This window comes from Nuphar pumila, chromosome 10 (assembly GCF_984573655.1).
Source record: "Nuphar pumila chromosome 10, dmNupPumi1.hap1.1, whole genome shotgun sequence".
Taxonomy (NCBI): Eukaryota; Viridiplantae; Streptophyta; class Magnoliopsida; order Nymphaeales; family Nymphaeaceae; genus Nuphar; species Nuphar pumila.
This window is the reverse complement of record NC_143258.1, coordinates 112,078,075-112,097,302: the sequence shown is the minus strand read 5'-3', so window position 1 is coordinate 112,097,302 and position 19,228 is coordinate 112,078,075. Positions and strand designations below refer to the sequence as shown.

At 37.3% G+C, this 19,228-nt stretch overlaps 2 protein-coding genes across 2 annotated transcripts in view; both read right to left on the bottom strand.

Annotated features, from left to right (window-relative positions):
• Positions 1-17,530, bottom strand: part of LOC149827938 (squamosa promoter-binding-like protein 17) — a 53,616-nt gene extending 36,086 nt beyond the window's left edge. Inside the window, exon 1 of the mRNA XM_090018607.1 lies at positions 17,445-17,530. Coding sequence (XP_089874733.1) covers positions 17,445-17,530 — 86 coding nt within the window. The remainder of the gene's footprint in view (positions 1-17,444) is intronic.
• Positions 17,531-17,557: 27 nt separating this feature from the next.
• LOC149827937 (putative pentatricopeptide repeat-containing protein At3g49142) lies at positions 17,558-18,880 on the bottom strand. Its single transcript, XM_090018606.1, has 4 exons — positions 18,658-18,880; positions 18,291-18,440; positions 17,872-18,172; positions 17,558-17,789 (listed from the first exon to the last, which is right to left on the bottom strand). Exons 1-4 carry the CDS (start codon positions 18,878-18,880, stop codon positions 17,558-17,560), a joined length of 906 nt encoding a protein of 301 aa, XP_089874732.1.
• Between the last annotated feature and the right edge of the window lie 348 nt (positions 18,881-19,228).

Below are 19,228 nucleotides of genomic sequence, written 5' to 3'. Positions count from 1 at the left end.
GAAGAGAAGACTGTAAAAAGAGATGGCCGACAAATGCTCGTATGACACCCACCAATGATCGAACCAGTCAATCGCGAACCCAATAATGTTTTGTAACACAAGGCAGGAACGAGAAGGCGACAATGTGTTGTAACACAAGCTAAAAACCAAGGCGGGAGCCTAGACTCGAGACGACGACAAAGGCTGCTTCAGCGACAACAAATGACGGTAAAGGGTGCATCGTCAAAGGGAGCTCCTATTACAGCAGATGGTGCAAAAGTTTACTGCTTAGGGCGAAAACAGAATGTTTGGACTTTGAAGAGTTAACATCATTCTCAACTTTATGGATGAAGGACATTTTTGTTCTTTTCTCGAATCATCGTTTCCTTTTTTTTAATGAAGGACATTTTTTGTCATTTTCTCGAACCGTCGTTTCATTACGATAATAGCAGAAAAAAATACTTAAGTCTTTGCAACCGCACCGGACTCCTATGCTAAGTGATGCTGACACACATGGGAATACGACCCCACGTGCTTATATACGTGGTGCTCATTCGAGCCCGAACATGCACTGTAGCAAACAGTGCATCTTCTGGGGAGAACATACAACACCCTCCCAAAAATGAGGACAATGCATTCTCATTTTTGCACTTTCTAGTTAAAAACAAAAATGATCCTTCCACGTTAAAAAAAATGGAGGCCTGTAAAAAAAATAACTGTTCTCTCCTTGGGAGGATTCTGGTTCCAGGGAGAGAACGTCCTGCCGGTTGCTGCCGGAATACCGGCCGACAGGGAGCTGACATCCACTCTCTCTATGTTGATTCAACCCAAATCTATTGTCCTCCATGTAATTCGAGTTGAAGAAGGAAAAAAGTGCAAATGGACGTCCCACGAGATGCACCCTGACCTCGTAGCAGCCCCTGCACGCTTCCCCCATCCCGAACAAAGCCCTGTCATCGTGGTCAACCCGTTCTTCCCCAAATCGTTGTACCCACACGCCAGCTCTGCTCCTTCCGTGATGCCATTCCACAACAACGTGAATGATCGATCGGCATGATACATGTGAAGAGATGAAAAGATTAATCAGAGATTTCCATTTGTTTGTGGGCAGACTCCAGAAAAAGAATCAAAAGTGAAAAAATTGACTCCTAAGCTCTAAAGAGGAAAGGAATTTTCATTCGTTTTGATCGGAAAAAGAATCAACATGAATGATCGATCGGCCGGACGTTCTCTCCCTGGAACAGGACTCCTCTCAGGGAGACAACAAATTTTTTTTTACGGGCTTCTTTTTTTTAATGCTGGAGGGTCATTTTTGTCTTTAACTTAAAAGGGCAAAACAGGAATGCATTCTCCCTATTTTCCCTACTCATTTTGACTTTACACGTGGCGATCATTTTTCCTATCAATTTTTACTTTACATGTAAAGATCTGGTATATGCCGCGCTCCCTGAAACCGAACTGTAAGATGGGGCATGTCTAATTTTTAGTGCACGCTTTACAAAAAATTCAATAATATAGGCTAAAATTAGGGATGGCAGTGGACAGGGGGCGGGGACAAGGTCTCCATCCCCGCCCCATCTCAAAATCCGGATCTCCATCCCCACTTCAATCATTTTAAGGGTTTGAATTTTAACCTTCATCTCTGCCACCATCTCCATTTTATGTCATCCATCTCAGGTCCAAACAGGGTGAGGCAGGGCAGGCCCCGTTTCCCCGATCCATTGCCATCCCTAGTTAAAATGGACTTTTTTTTTTGGATAATCCAAGAATAAAATACCTCATCAGCAATCACACATTAGTGCACCTTTGTTCACCGGGGAGTACACCCAGCTTTAACCATGCATCAAAGGGCACCACCTGTGGGTTTTGAACTTGTGACATCAGGTTAACTTGGTGACGTTTATAAGTTGCCCTTACTATATGAGTAGAGCCAAAAATGAAAAATTAGTTTGCTGTTTATGGGGCTTTGTGTTAGGTCATTTTTTATGCAACGGTGCTGCACTGCTGCTGATGCCTATTCATATTTTTGAGATGGACACCACACCCATCTTGAGAAATGTGGTGATGGGTGACCATCAATCAAGTCATCACCATGCAGCGACGCTATATATATAATTTTGAAATCATATAGTAATACTTTCTTTTTATTTCTCTTATCTAGTGAGAATTTTGAAATCAACTCACCTATATTTTTTTCACCAAGTTTGCCCATGAAAATGCATGCGCCCTCTAGGGAGTGGACAACTCAAAAATCCATTTACATATTGAAACTTGATACTTCTAACAAAGGGTGCATATTATTGATGGTGGGGCCCGCATTTCGCGTCGTCAGACATAGAGGTTGTGAAGTCCTTATCGTCAGTTCACCAAAGTTGGTAAAATATATACGGTTATATATATATATATATATATATATATATATATATATATATATATATATATATATATATATATATATATATATATATATATATATATATATATATATATATATATATAATGATTAATTAATGTACTCTTATAGTGTCACCATCATCAGTACTGAATTGATCAGTCACTCTGGTTAAGACTGTGGCACGTAGAAACAACCACGCACCAAGAGGCAACTTGGAGCAGTCACAGTAGGGTAGCGGTGACTCATTTGGTGGCCAGAAATATGTACAATAGATGCTATGGTTGGTTGCCGTCCGCCCATGTGTCCTATGTTCATTTGTTAAGTGAGCTCAGTCACTGGATCTTGTGTCACTCAAGGAATTTGAACAGTGGCTTTGCAGCTGTTTAATTCTGTGGAGTACTTAAGCTGTGGTGTCCACAAATGGTAAGTACCTAATGATACCCTCGTGGGGTACCAAACAACCTGTCAAGGTTAAGAGTTAGCACTTTTGGGAAGTTGGAAAAAAAAATTGTGAAAATTGAAAATTCTACACGAAATCATAGAAAGTAGAATGTTTTTTCCTCACTTTCAAGCAAGGAAGAAAAAAAAATCATATGAAAAACTTCCATGTTGGGAGGCGAGTAAATAATGGTGAAGATTTTCTCCCATGCTTTTAATATGATATCAACATTTAAAGTAAAGACATGACACTCACTTTTGGTATCATTTCTTGTTTTCGTTGAAAAAAATATGATAAACATGGTCGGTTTACGATTCAAAATATGACAAATCTGACCAATTGTTTTTTTTTATTTTATGATTTTACCCTTTTGTCGCATGAAAAATTAGGCACCTTGGTCAACCACTTGTTTAAGTTGTCACATAGAGAAATCAAATACCATTTAAGTCATCACTTAAAAAAAAATCAGGAGCCATGATCTTGACCAAAAAAAAGAGAAAAATTATCAAGAAAATAGTAAATTGGCTATGTTTGTTATATTTTCTAGTTTGCAGTCAGTTACTGTATTGTGCTAAAAATTAATGTCATGTTATTGTCAGATATAGATTTTAAAAAAGATTTTACTTCTAAGCATGCTTATCTCACTTAAGGTTAGCTCGAGGACCCGGAGTTTTTTTCCAATAATTCAAAAGTATGAGACTGCTTCGATTGAATTCTGCTTGAGTAAAGTATCATCAGATTCTTTACTGCCAATCAACTTAAGTAATACATCAAGGATCTAGCAATAATCTTGCATCTACTACTGTTGGGGTGGTTGGCCAAACGTTCAATAGAATTCTGTAGCTATCCACACTTTGATACAGTTGTTAAGAATAAGGATTAACTGCTATTAGGCATGTCTAGCAGCAGTGTACACCTCTTCACAACATTAATGTGCCTAACAGATTCGCCAACTTTCCCAAGCTAAAGCAGCCAAAAAAAAGGGTTCCAATTTCATAGTTGGAGTACTATACTATGGCAAAATCAGTCAGTAAAGATAAGAACAGCCACTATGAGGACTCATTAACTATGAAAGATGTACCCTGTCGCATGGTGGCGGACACAAGCATGAATGGGATACAAATTTTTTTTTTGAAAGACAAGCTGGGGTTAGGCGGACACCTACCAGAACAACAGCCACCCCATGCGGCAGAGGGATTCAACCCTGGGCCTTCAGCTTGACACAGGACCCCGCTTACCACATGGGATACCACCTCGGTGGTATGAATGTGATACAATTTTTTTTTTTTTAAAGACAAGCTGGGGTAAGGCGGACCCCTACCAGAACAACAGCCACCCCATGCGGCAGAGGGATTTGATCCTGGGCCTTCAGCTTGACACAGGACCCGGCTTACCACATGGGATACCACCTAGGTGGTATGAATGTGTAAGCATGAATGTGATACAATTTTTTTTTTTGAAAGACAAGCTGGGGGTAAGGCGGACCCCTACCAGAACAACAGCCACCCCATGCGGGAGAGGGATTCGATCCTGGGCCTTCAGCTTGACACAGGACCCCGCTTACCACATGCGATACGTACCACCTCGGTGGTATGAATGTGATACATGATTTTTACTTAAGTATGACATAAAGACACATTTTTTTAAAAGTATTTGACACAAAGAATATATTTTTAATACTTTTAATATATTATGATTAATAACACACAAAAGACGAATAAAAATTGTAAGAGCGTTAGCTAGGCATGTGTCATATATATCATGTCAAGTGACGTGTCTGCGTGTATTGTGTTATGTTAGGATCACTAATCTAATAGAGGGAAAGTGAGCATAATTTGGAAGTAAAATGAAGTTTCAAAGAGAGATGATGGATCAGCTAGCTTGGAGAAGGATTTTGGATGGCTAAGATGGAAGTATGAGTATTGGGATGTAGGGTATAGAACAGATGAGTTTATTTTCCTAAACCTAGATTTCTCTAATTTCTAAGAATCGATTTCTCTAATTGAAGGTCAGGATTTGCAAGTGTAGACACCCCAATTTTGGCCAAAATACTTTTTATTCAAATCTGTCTTTTCCCTGTTAAGGAGTTTCAAGAAGTCTTAAACTTCAAGTGTATTTTTGGCCTAGAAAATGATATTTTTAAGCTTTTCATCCAAAAGAAAAATTAAAGTAGAGTTCATAAGCTTTCCCACGAGCTAAAAAACACATCAAATAGTCAACTGGATTAAAAGTTATGGCCAAAAAAGTTTTTGATGTGAAAACAAGTGTAATTTAGATCCAAATCCAGCATGAATGGTTTGCTGGAGAGTTTTTTTTTTTATCATTGAACCTAATTCAGATCCAATTATCAAATGGATCCTTAGACCTAACCCAGATCCAATCATCGTTCAGATTGTTGGATCCGATCCAGATCCCATTGTCATTGGGCTTAATCCGAATCTAATAGAGAATTTTCCAAATCCAAATTGATTATTAGAGAAGGTTGTTGTGGGCCCCACGATCTACCAAAATCTTAGATTTCCATGTACTAGCTTTTCCAAATCTCATCTTCTAGATTCACTGAATCTAAGCTCTTTCCAATTCCCTTAGGCCCTATCTTACATGGTTGCCTATCTCATAAACTTAACCCCTAAGGTAGCACCAACCAACAGTATTTCGCATGTCATTCCCAACTAATAGGATTTAGCCATGTCATCCCCAACCAACAGGATTGTGCCATCTTAAACTTCCAACCAATCGGATTCATGCTACTTTGCAGTAGCTAAATTTGGATAATTAAGCCCCAAATCCCATTAACTCGAATCTTGGATCTAAGATTAAAGGTCAAAGATCCACCCTAAACTCTATAAACATGGCCTCTCATTCTAGCAATCTAGAAATGGAGTAAGGAGACTCAGATGTAATGAGATCCCACCCTAGCCTAGGTCAACCCTACTTTGTTGAACCATCTAGCCCAGTTTAATTAGTTTTTGGTCAACCCTTTAGCTTATTAAGTCCACTCTACCATACCGAAATCCATAGTCACAACACTGAACAAGCTCTGCAGACTAGTGTCGTGTTCGACAATCGTCTAGGAGGGCTACATAAGCTTGTGGTGGACTCCCTTTTTTTTATTTCACTTATTTTCTTTATTTTATTTCAATTATTGTTTCTTATATTGATTTTGTATTTTTCAAGATTTGGTCGTGGTCTTGCACCATCAAAATCTCTTTTTTTTATTTCAAGAATCTGAGAAGAGGTACACACACTCGAATACATGAAGATCCAATTCGATGGGCTATAATTCCATTGGAACTGATCCCTTGTCATTTAGGGAGGAAAGACGATCAACTAATTACAAGCCAAACACCCACATTTTTCAAAATCTAATTTTCAATGATGTATTTATCTTTTTGAAACCTATTTGGTGTGATTTCTTGCATATCCACAATTTTAACACACCCGGTGGGATTTGTCATTTCCATCGAAGCTATCAAGGATCTGGATTATCTAGTGTATTTAGTAAGTTACCTACAAACCTTTTGTTGTTGTTTTGTGTGTATCTCTACAATCATATATCATTTTTGCACGATTTCAGTAGCATTTGAAAGCTAACTCCATGCGCTTTGATTGATCAATTTTGTCTAAATTCAAGTCCTTTATGAAATTCCCTCTAATTTACAAAAAATCGAGAATCAAGTTCGTTCTTCTGAGAAAAATCTGTGAACAGGCATAGTTCTAAGAAGGATATCTCGTATAACTTTTCAAAGATCTTTTTTTTTACTGAAAGCTGAGATATCTTTCTACAAGTTCTCCTATTGGTATTGGGTTGAAAACAACTTTTAAACCCTTTAAACTAGCACCGAAATTCGTACTTAGATTTTAGACTATGTCTAGATCTATCTAGAACAAGTTATCCCCCAAATGCCATACCTCAGTTCTTAAAGATCGTATCTTCGAGTTGTTTTTTTGTCTGAAATATAAGGTCTAAATCTAAGTTTTAGCTTTTTTGTGTTTTAGTTTTTCCTTTATTTTTGGCATTGGGATTCATCCCTCAATTAGAAAAAAAAAATCTCATAACCTAGAAAAGGCAATCTATAATGACCCCAACTCGTACCCCTTAAAAATGCAGATTTTTTTTAAATCAATTGCAAAAATATTCCTAGAGACCTGGGGCCTTTACAGTTTCACTCCCAATTAGAAAGCCAAACACACCACAAGAGATCTTACATTTATCACCCCAAACCATATCAACTCACTATTTATTAATTATGAAAAAAAGAGTATTTAAACAATAATTGCAATAGACATATTAGAGTTATTTTAATGACATAAAAGTAAATAAAGAAAAAGACTAAGCCACATTGTCACTCTGTGAACTGTCCAACAAAAGTGTGACACTCGTAGCTCTACTAGAAGCTAGTCGCTTCACTAATCCCCGGCGGCTGCGAAAACCACAAAAATAAGAGTGTCAAAAATTTGAGAAATTCTGCGTATGAATCCCTTTAATGAAAGCATAAAGAATACAGATAAAAATTCGTGCAGTAATTTAGAGGAATGTAATTATGATAATTACATAATTCAATTAAGTATTCATGTAGTAGGGAACAAATTCTAAGCATGAGTGAACATTAATTAATAACAAAGATCTTAATTAATAACAAAGATCACAATTTAAGTAACTAAGACATTTAACATGTTTTAGGGAACAATATTATGCATTCACCAACATTTAACAGTTAAGAAAACATGTAAGTATGCATGTTCTAATGCTTAGCAGGAATATGCATGACTTCAGTGCAATGCATGAATAAATTATTATCTTTCATTATAGTTTCTTTTCATATGCATGTCTATATTAAATGCACACAATTTAAGTTCTTTTTTTTAATTATTGTTGCCCACGGATACACCAAACGGGTATAATTTTCTGAGGTTAAGTAGGGTTTATAAGGTAACTTAGCACACAAGTTGTATTTTATTATTGGGTTCCAAACTTAGCCCTCGACCGAATCACCTTCGAAATATTAAACCTTCATATCTAATGTTGGGATACTAAGGACCTCCACATCCAATAGTGTCACTTTCTTGGTATATCAAAACAACAGCAACTGTGTCTATACACCACCCTCAGGTAAAGTGACAGACTCTCCCTAAAACCGTAGCCAGGAGAAAGAACCTCAATATCGGGTTCAGAGGTAATAAGTAAAGCACACAGAGTTTTTGTATTCTTGTGGTCTCTTAAAACCGAATATTTAAGATGCTCATTATTTCGATGGGAGATCTCAAAACATATATTACACTATTCTTATTCATTATATTTTTAGTAAAAACCACTTATTAAGTTTTGCAATTCAGCATGCAAAAGTAAACTCAAAAGCTCACATCTACCCCTGCGAGAGTCATCACGGAACTCCCACCCGTGGAAACACATGAAATAGTGCAATAAAAATAAATATGATTTTTGTAATGTATTTAAAAGTAAATAATGAAGGAGCAAACTATAGCTCGAAGCCCACCGAGACCACGATGATTCATCTTGATTCATCGATGCACCATATGCCAAAAACCATGACAACATGTCATACACGAAATCGATCACATGCTTTCTAAATGCACAACCATAGTGCAGATTTCAACTCCGCACATGGAACAAAAATGTTTCGAAGCATGTTTATATTCAATTCATATAATAGTGACATGTGCAAGCTTTCATGTAATGCACATATTCAGTCCATTGTATGCTTTCATTCACTATGCATAATATGTCAAATGCATGTTTTCATTTAATGCATTTACTCATGTCGAATGCATGTTTTTAATTCACATACTTACATCACATGCAAGCCTTCATTCATAAATCTCTTTATATATGTGACTACTTGTGCAACTATATATATGCAACATGATCTAACATTTCATATTTGTACATATTCACAAACTACCCATGTAGTTAACATTGCCTTTGAATATTGATCACACAAAACTTGTTAATCATAAGTAGGTGAAAATCTGGAATCTACAAAAGGCAGCACATAATACAAATTATATATGTATCCTTTTCTTTTCTTTTTTTCTAAAGAAATTTGCACCTAGCCGACCTAGTCGGCTGGGGTTCCAAACAGGTCCAGCTGACCTTAGTCAGCTAGGTCGGTCTGGTCAGACCCAGGCCGGGCCGGACCAGCCAAGTCAACCCAGCCGACCCTATCGGTTGGGCTTGACAGCCCATGCACAGGCCCAACTCGGGTCTGTGTGCACATGTTGTCAGGGCATGCTGACAGCACCCCTATAAGTTCCATACTTTGTTTAAAAAAAAAACTGCCCAGCCGAGCAAACTCAATTGGGTTTAGCCAAGTTGGCTGGCCTGGCCGGCCAACATACTGAAGTTGGCCTGGTCGGTTGGTCGGCCGAGCAGAACTCGACTGGTCTTCCCACCAGACCAGCAATGCGACCCTGCTAAAAAACAGATTCCCTATTTTATTTCCTTTTTGTCAAGCTATGCATAGTTACTTGAATGCATGTTAAAAGGAAAACATGCTATCAACATAATCACATTGACATATACCTGCAAAACGAATTAAAACTTATATAATTTCAGAAATATCACATGAACAATATGCTTTATTGAAGACACTTATTTAATGATGCACATGCATATTTAATGTTTTCAACAAGCATGCCATTGTACACACATTTTATGAAAAATACATGCACACTACATGATTTCAACATATATTATCATGCACAACTCAATCCATATCAAGATCCGCCCATAGGAATCGATACTCACCGAATAAGGTTCTAAAAGAACCCCTGCTTTCTCAATAAAAAATCTGTTATAGTCGATACAAATTTTTTTCCATGAAAAAAGATGCAAGAAATCAAGAATCTAGCTATGAAGGAAGATTCATGGATCATCCTCCATGCATTTTTAAGAAACCAGCCATAAAAACATTTTTCCCATGGATTTCATCCAAGAGATTACATGAAATCGAACCGGCATTTGATTTCTCACTTATTTTCAAAAGAAGAGACTCATACCTTTGAAAAAAATTGAAGAATAGAAAAGAACAATGGTGGCAAAAGGGTTGGGCTGGAGAAGAAGACTCTTCTTCTTCTTCTTCATCCTCCTTCTTCCTCTCTTTACTCTCCTTCCCTCTCTCTTCTCTTTCCCTATTTCTTTCACTTTTTTCTTCTCTCTCTTTTTTTTTCTACATAAATAGTGAGAAAGGGGGTAACGTCCCCCCTTCTCCAGCCCTTTCTAAAGGGGCTGGAGAGTGTTTCCAAAAAAGCCAACTCTTTCTCCCTCTTGTTTCCAAAATTTTTGAAACTTTTTTTAAAGTTGACTTTTCTTAAAAAAAACTTCCAATCCTTTTAAAACTCTTTCTTAACCTCACTTAAGCTGAAATAAGGACTCTTTTAAAGAGTCCTACTCAGCCCCAAAAATAAAATTTGGAATTAGTATTAATTAATTATTAAATATTAATTAATTAACATGATCTAAATACTTCCAAAAATAGCCAAATTAACCCAGAAGGCTCCCTAACCTTATTAAACCCCAAAATAAAGCTTTATATTCAATTTAAAGCTGAAAAAATGTGGGGATTGGATTTAGATCTAGATTCAGATCCATAAATCCAAAACGAAAATAGATCAAGATCTGGATTAAAGTAAGTCATAACTAAGATCCAAATCCATAAAAATTTGGATCATAGGCATTGGATCCAACCCGATCCAACTTCAGACCCAGTTCAACAAACTGCTTAATTTTTAGAAAAATGTAATTTTTGGGCAAGCCGATACTCGAATTCAGAAAAACAAAATATCATTGTGCTCAGAATTCTGAGACGCATCCAATGATATGTTACACGACTACCAAATTCTGAATTTTGCTTAAAAATAACCTAAATTTTGCTTGAATTTAAAGGTCGAAATAAAACTCTTTCTCACGCTTTATTTGACTTGCCTCAACCTTGTCGATGAGACCTGGGTCAAGCCCAGACTCAATGACTTCAGTCTAAAAATCGAGCCTCAAACAATTTTTCTCCCAAATTTAGCCAATTTTTTGTCAAAAATATAAAATAACTAAGTACCAAAATACACGATATTATACAATATTTTCCCACTTGTCATCCCTATATCTTAGTGATCTGAGATCATTTTTTAGTAAAACTTGTTTTGTCTTTGGACAATTTTTCTAAATATGTTTTTATCTGCCTCAAATCTATGTCCAAACAGAGAAAATTCCTCGTTTGATGAAGATTCTTTATCATGCATTGGGATTGTCTTGTTTTTCTTGGGTTATTCCTCCTTTTGGGATTTTAGGTATGAACTTATTTTTTTGGTGAGGTCTTCTTCACTATCAGATTCATAATCTTTCATGGCCTCCCTTAAATTTTCTTCATATTTTCTCTTCCTTTCCAGAGTCATTCATCTTCTTGACTTTCTTTGAAATATATTCAATTTCTTTATTGTGAGTCACAAGTTTTCTTGACCTCTTTTTCTTAGCCCTTTTGAGAGAATTGATTTTCTCACGAGCTTTGAGTTTTTTTAGGATATCTTCCTCATCATCCTCATCGGATTCGTTCTCACTTGAATCCCCAAAGGCTTTGTAGATCCTTGCAATAATATTTAGCTTATTCTTCTTGTGGGATCTTACTTTCCCATGAACCAATCCCTCTTTCGCACTCGATGAGCCTCTTCTTCTTAAGGTCAAATCTCCTTCTCCTCCCCCCAAAATTCTTTTCCCTCTTGGACTTTTCCCCTTTTATGTTTTTTGTGATTTACTTTCTTTGGCAATCTCTTCTTCCTTACTTTTTTGGTTTTTTTCTTCTTTTCATCCCTTTTCTCATTTCCATCATGATAATCATGGTCCTCCCCCTCTTATATATGGGACCTTCTCTTGGACTACAAACCATAAAATCAGGGTCTTTTGTGTCTTTGTGAGGACCTTAGAATGATCGAGATATAGGGCATCCTCATTCCTATGTTTCTCATATTGGCGATCAACATCACTTGTTGGCACCATAATAACCCCTTTCCTAGATCTACCAATGGTTAAGGACATCAAACAAGGTTACACACAATAACATCTTGCAAGTAGCTTTTAAAAATTAGGTTTCTTAGGAGAACAATTTCTCACACAAGCTCTCTTCGAGGTTCTATGGGTGAAAAGGCTCTTTTTCGGATCGTCCATTGTATACCTAAGTTAATGCTTTTGGTACATGTGAAATGGATTCTAACTCCTTGGTCACCTACCAATATACCCTAACTAATGCTCCTAGTACGAGCAGGGGGATATTTTGATCCAGAGAAATGAGACAGGAAGTTGAAAAACAAGAGCACACAAAAACATAGTGGCTTTTGTTTCACCCTCCTCAAGATCCAATATAATCTATTCAAAAATTGGACCATAAGGGAGCCCCGGGCTAGTAACAGACGGGTACTCTAATATGAGCCTGATGAAAGTGAGAGGATCGTGCTTACAGTTTTTAGACTTTTGCGGTTGGAATGGACATTTTGGGGGTTCTGACCCTTGCTGGATGGTAGTCGATTTAATAATAATAGACAGTTTAATCATTTTAATAAAAATTGAGTGGTATGTCAGTTATGTGATCAGTTTGGTTATACTGCTCGTCAGTGCTCCCAAAACTCAAATCGATCCACTCCTCTTAATGTGTTCCATATTGTTGTGTGGTGGATCTGATACTCGTGACAATAACTAGAACGTTGATTCATGTGTCGCCCATCAAGTTACTAGTGATCTGAACAATCTTTCAATCCACTCAGATTATTAAGGATCACATTATGTTCGTATTGGTGATGTATCAAGTTTGGCTATATCTCATATTGGTTCTGTATCTATTTTAAATTTGTCAAAACTTTTAAAGTTAAATTATGTATTACATGTGCCTAAGATTTCCTGCAATCTATTGTTTGTTCAAAGATTTGCCAAGGATAACAATGCTATGTTTGAGTTTCACCCGAATGTTTGTTATGTGAAAGATCTAACTTCAGAAAAAACCCTCCTGCATGGAACAAATAAATAGGGGTTGTACCAAATGAATTTAAAAGGTAGATCTCATCTGGAGACTCTTGTGGGAGAAAGAACATTTGTGAAAGTTTGGCATCAACAGTTGGGACATCCAGATTTTAAAGTAGTGCAACAAGTTATTAATAAACATAGTTTGCCTGTTTTAGAGAAGGTTTATAATACAGTGTGTGATGCATGTCAGTAGAGAAAAAGTCATAATCTTCTCTTTGACAATGTAGTGAATAAAGTTGAGAGACCATTATATATTATATTTTCTGATGTGTGGGGACTAGCTCACATCATTAGCATTAATGGTTTTAAATATTAGGTTTCCTTTATTGATGCTTTCTACAAATGTACATGAATTTACATGATTAAGAATACATCTCAAGTCTTGAAAGGTTTTAAGAAATTTAAGTTGCATGTAAAAACTGTTGTTGGACAAAAAATTAAATATCTCTACTCTGATTGGGGAGGAGAATATCGAGCACTATCTAAATTTTTGCCTTCATGTGGTATTCGATATCATGTTTCATGTCCACATACTCATGAACAAAATGGTGTTGCAGAAATAAAATATAAGCACATAGTTGAAATTGGCCTTACGCTAATGGCTCAAGTTGGCATTGCCTCAAAATATTGGAATTATGCCTTTTCTACTGCAGTTTATCATATAAATTGAATCCCTTAAAAAATCATTGGGTATATTTTACATTTGAAAAAGTTGTTTAAAGCAGATCCCAATTACAAATTTCTTACGATGTTTGGTTGTGCTTGTTTCCCTTGTATGAAACCCTATAGACAACACAAGCTAAACTTCAAATCAGATGAATGTATGTTTTGGGGATATGCAAGTCAGCATCATGGTTACTATTGTTTGCAGGGCTCTATTGAAAAGTTTTTTGTATCATGTCATGTTGTGTTTAATGAGAAACAATATCCTTGTGTCAAAACCATAAAATCGCATGTTTCTTATACAAGTTCATATCAGACCGCACCTATTATGTTGATTTCTCCATATTAGAGTAACAACGATGACACTACAATTTCCTTGGTTCCATCTCCTTAACTTGAAATTGTTCCTAGTTGTCTCAACTGAGTTCAAGAAGAAATTTCAAATCCAGTTAATCCAAATCCTCAAAGTGAGGCTTCTCCAAATAACCATCTTCTTGACTCTAATTTAAACCAATACTTAGCTCACTTAGAGAGTCCTCCCCAACTATTCCAACTTGTTTAGTTTCATCATAAGATAACATGATAACTAGATTGCAGGACGAAACTTGAAAACCATATATGGCCACTCTTTATCCTATTCATGCAGCTTTATTAACCGCTTTGATCAATGACATAAAACCTATTCATTTTAAGTCAGTAAAGATCCTAAGTGGAGTGAAGCTATGCAAAAAGAATATGAGGCCTTGAAGAAAAACTATACTTGGGAGCTTGTTTCTAGCAGAAAATATCAGCATGTCATAGGGTGCAAATGAATTTATAAAATTTAAAAAAGAGTAGATGGTTCCTTGAAAAGATATACATGTTGGTTGCTAAAGGCTACAACCAACAAGAAGCACTGAACTATTTTGAAACCCTCGATCCAGTTGTAAAACCAAGCACCATTAGAATTGTGGTGTCTTTGGTTGTCAATAATAATTGGGTGATTCATCAAATTGATGTAAATAATGCTCTTTTAAATGGTTATCTTACTGAAGTGGTATTTATGGATCAACCTCCTAGGTTTGAAGACCCAAACCATCCCAACCATGTATGTTTACTAAAGAAAGCTTTATATGTGCTAAAGCAAGGCCCTAGAGCTTGATTCTTCAGGCTCAACTCTTTTCTGAAGTCTCTGCACTTTAAAGATTTCAAGACATATATTTATTTATCTTCCACAAAAATGAAGTGATTTTATATATTTTAATCTATGTGGATGATATCATTGTTACTGAGAATTCTTCCAGTCATGTTCAATGGATTATAGATAAAATGAGCATGGAGTTTGCCTGGAAAGACTTGAGAAATTTAATTTTTTTTTTCTTGGGAATAGAAGCCATCTGCACATTAAAAGGTCACTTATTGTGTTAGAGAAAATATATTTTTGATCTGCCAAACCGTTTTGCAATGACAGACTCTAAACCCAGTTTTACTCCTATGGCTTTGACTTCCACTTTGTCTACTGGTGCAGGTGTAGCTATGGAAGATCAAACTATGTACATGAGCGTAGTTGGAACTTTGCAATATGCTACCATGACATGCCCAAATATTTCTCATGCGATTAATAAAGTGTGTCAATATATGCATGCTCCAACTGATGTGTATTGGTCCGTAGTAAAACACATATTAAGATACCTCAAGGGTACAATTCATTATGGTATGGTGATAAGTCCTTCATAATCATTATCTTTGTTAGCTTTTTCATATGCAGACTAGGCAGCTGATAATAAAAAGTCTACTGGAGGATACACTATATTTGTTGGTTAGAATTTAGTTTCATAGAGTTCAAAGAAGCTGGGCAGGATGCCCCGATAATAAAAAGTCTACTGGAGGATACCCTATATTTGTTGGTTAGAATTTACTTTCATAGAGTTCAAAGAAGTTAAGTATAGGGTTCTGGCCAATGCAACAACAGAGCTTATGTGGATGCAATTTCTTCTCAAAGAGCTTGGGGTTAAATTAAGTCATATTTCAACTATATGGTGTGATAATGTAGGAGCCTCATATCTAGCATCTCACCCTGTTTACCATAATCAGAGTAAACACCTTGAAATCAACATTTACTTTATGAGGGAGAAGCTGGCCAAGAAGAAACTTTCCAGTAAAGATCAAATTGTTGACATCTTCACCAAGCCACTAACTAGGGCCAGATTTAAAGATCTTTGTACCAAGCTCAACAACCTGGACCGTTGAACTTGCAAGAGGCTATTAGAGACACAGTTGTAGGGATGCCTAGTACTCTACCTGTGTTGGAGGACAAAGAGTCTCATTCAGTCAAGGACTCCTCATATGGACCAACCTCCTCATCATTATTCTTATATGAGCCAACTTCCTTATCTGCCTCAATTAACAAGGATGGACAAACCTGTAGGAGTCCTACTTCAGTTGAACTGGTGCAAGCATCTATCAAAGATGGGACTTCCATCTATGGTGGAGACTTAATTAATGTGTTTCTTAATTATAATTATGATTGATTAAAGATAAGTCCAAGAGGGATAGAATTTGTAACTCCTGTAAAACTCATTCACACTAAACCCATTCAGATTCAGTGATTATAAATATAACAAGCTCTTGTGCCCCTCTCATGCTTTTTAGTGTGAGAGGGAGTGCCTTTCGTGGATGTAGGTTGTTACTCAACTGAACCACGTAAATCTGTGTGCAGTGCTTTCTGTTTTCTTTTATGATCCTTGGCTATCTTAACCTAGTTCAAACTACTTTATGATTCACAACCTAGTTTTTGGATTTTGGACTCAATTTTTCTATAAAACCATGTAAATTCAACCTTGAATACTCTCTTGGACCCACACAAATATGTTCCTGACCCATCTAAACTATTCTATTTAAATCCAAACACTAACTTGAGCACACAAATACCCATGCAAACTTGTCCACTACTTAAGCAACTCTTTCAGAACCCATTTGACCCAGGTGGAGCAAACTTGGATCCAATTACTTATAATTGGACCCAAGAGTACTTGCAATTGGATCTTTGTACCTTGGCCCATATATGGCAAGTGTACCCATTTGGGACCATTTTACACTACCCACCTAGAAGCAGTTGGACCCACATGTTTTCTATATACAAATTACTTGCAAAATAAGTCCTACCACCATTAGCTCCTTCAGTTTAGTGCTTATTCGATCCACATCAGTTAGAGAATGTATTACTTTTGTTGTTCTCAAAAGTGAGTGAAACACACACGACTCAAGGGCGAGTCTTCTCCAACACAGGTAGAATAATGCAGGAGCAGAGCAACATGCAATAAGTGTCCAAGGGATCCTATTCTAGTTTAAGTTTTTTATTTGTGTTTAGATTTGGATCTTTTGGTATAATAGATCTATCTCAGATCTAAATTAGAATTAGGATTTTTTTTACCCTATAAATACTCTTTATAAGGATTATTAGTCATGACTGATGGATAAAAAAACTTGATTATTTATTTAATTTATTGAATTTTTAATTGTTATTTTCCATTATTTTCTTGTTAGCCTTGGTTTTCGTATGTAGGAGTAGAATAACATAAATATTTTTGTGCCCTCAGGTTCGAGGGTGTATCAATCAGTGATTTATTACAATAATCTTGCTGAGTTGCAAACGCTAATGATCAGTCCTAAGCCAGCATTAGATACTAAAACCCATCAAATTCTTCCTGATCCAGGAGCATCAAAGATTTTGCACTTGTTAACTGCTGTTTTATGCCATCTAGCTTGGACACCCCTGGGCCCAATTACGGAAACGCGTGATCATATAGATGCTAACTGATGCAGAAAAAGTACAAAACTTCGAGCATGATACAACCATAAAACCCCCCAGACTTTTCTACTCTGAAACTGACATGCTCACCTTTTTCATCTCTACCTAACTGCACCCAGGCTTTTTGTGAACTCCCTTTTCCCTCATCTCTTACTTCACACCCTCAACCTCCTCCCACTTGCCAGCAGCTGCATATATATTAGACATAACCACGAAACCGCCTGCATTGCTACTCCCCATCTTTCCTGCTACTTCCTTTACCAACTTCTATGCCAGTTCAGTCCCTCCATGAACTCTACAACCGCTCAGGAATGCACCCATCACAGACTCAGTAACTTGAATAGGCATACTCCTCACCAAATCATAAGCATCAGTGAGACTCCCATAACGGCCTAGAAGATCAACCATGCAAGCATAATGCACCTGATTAATCGCCACATAATAATTCTCTCTCATAAGCCTAAATACTTCTAATCCTTTCTCGATGAATCCACAATAGCTGCATGAAGAAAGGATGGTAGTAAATGTCACGTGGTTGGCTCCAACCCATTTTTTGCAATTGCTCAAATAGCGCCAATGACCTTTCAACTTGGCCGTTCTTGCCATGGCACCCGATCATGGCATTCCAACAAGCAACAGTTTTCTCAGGAAGTTGATCAAATACTTTACGGGCCTCGCCAACACGGTCACATTTTGCATACATGTGAATGAGCGCTGTTCCTACATGTATGTTCCTATCTAACTGGAATCTGTAAATGAAAGAATGAAGTTGTTTGCCTGTGCGTAACATCCCCGTGATTCCACATGCACGGAGCACACTGGCAATGGTAACCACATTCGGATTCAGTCCCAAGATCACCATTTCCCCAAGCAGTTCCAACGCTGTGGTTCCCATATCATTTCTACTGAAACCAGCAATCATGGCATTCCAAGTGACCTCATCTGGCTCGACTCCTTACTTCATACGATTGAAGAACTTGAATGCTTCTCCCACAGTCACCAATCTCAGCATAGGCAGCAACCATTGCATTCCAAGTGAACTCATTTGGCTCTATATTCCCTCTCCTCATCCCATCAAACAGCCTTTTGGAATCCTGAAGCAGGCCACTTTGTGCATACCCACAAACCATGATGGTCCAAGTAGCAACATCTCTGACGTGAATACATATCAACCAGAGCATTTGCTAGAGATACTTGGCACTCGAAGCCTCTGTTGATGATAGCACAATGGAGTTGCTTGCCTATATGAACGTCCATTATTATTTTTTGCTTTTGAAAGGCAAGCTGGGGTTAGGAGGACCCCTACCAGAACAACAGCCGCCCCATGTGGCAGAGGGATTCGATCCTGGGCACAGGACCCTGCTCACCACATGGGATACCACCTCTAATTGCTTTTAGAACTGAAGGAAACGTGTATCTGTTTGCATAAACATCGACCTTTTGCATCATTGAAAACCACCGAAGTGCATCATCGCACTCCCCATGAAATGCAGAGCCCAAGATCATCCAATTCCAAGGAAAGACACTTGGTTTCATCATCTGATCGAAGACAAGCTTTGCATACTGAAGATACCCACAACATGCATACATTCCTACAAGCTTGGAGTGTAGGGATTAACCATCAATGGCTACTCCTGTTGCGAGTATTTGAGCATGGATCTGATTACCTTGACAAAGGGCTTTCAATTTCGTGCAGTCCTGCAACAGGCAAGCAAAATAATCTGCACAACGCTGAAGACGGTATGATGATCCTGTAGAAAGTCTTCCACCACAATTCATCTTAATTGCATTTAGTGGGTGCATCAGTCCACACGCTCATCCCAAAACTTGAATAAGTTGGCATACTGTTTTCTGCTCAGTAATGCAGCATACCAACGCATACATCTTTCTGGATCAGTTGGTACATCCAAACGCTGACAGAGAAAGAAAGATTGTAAT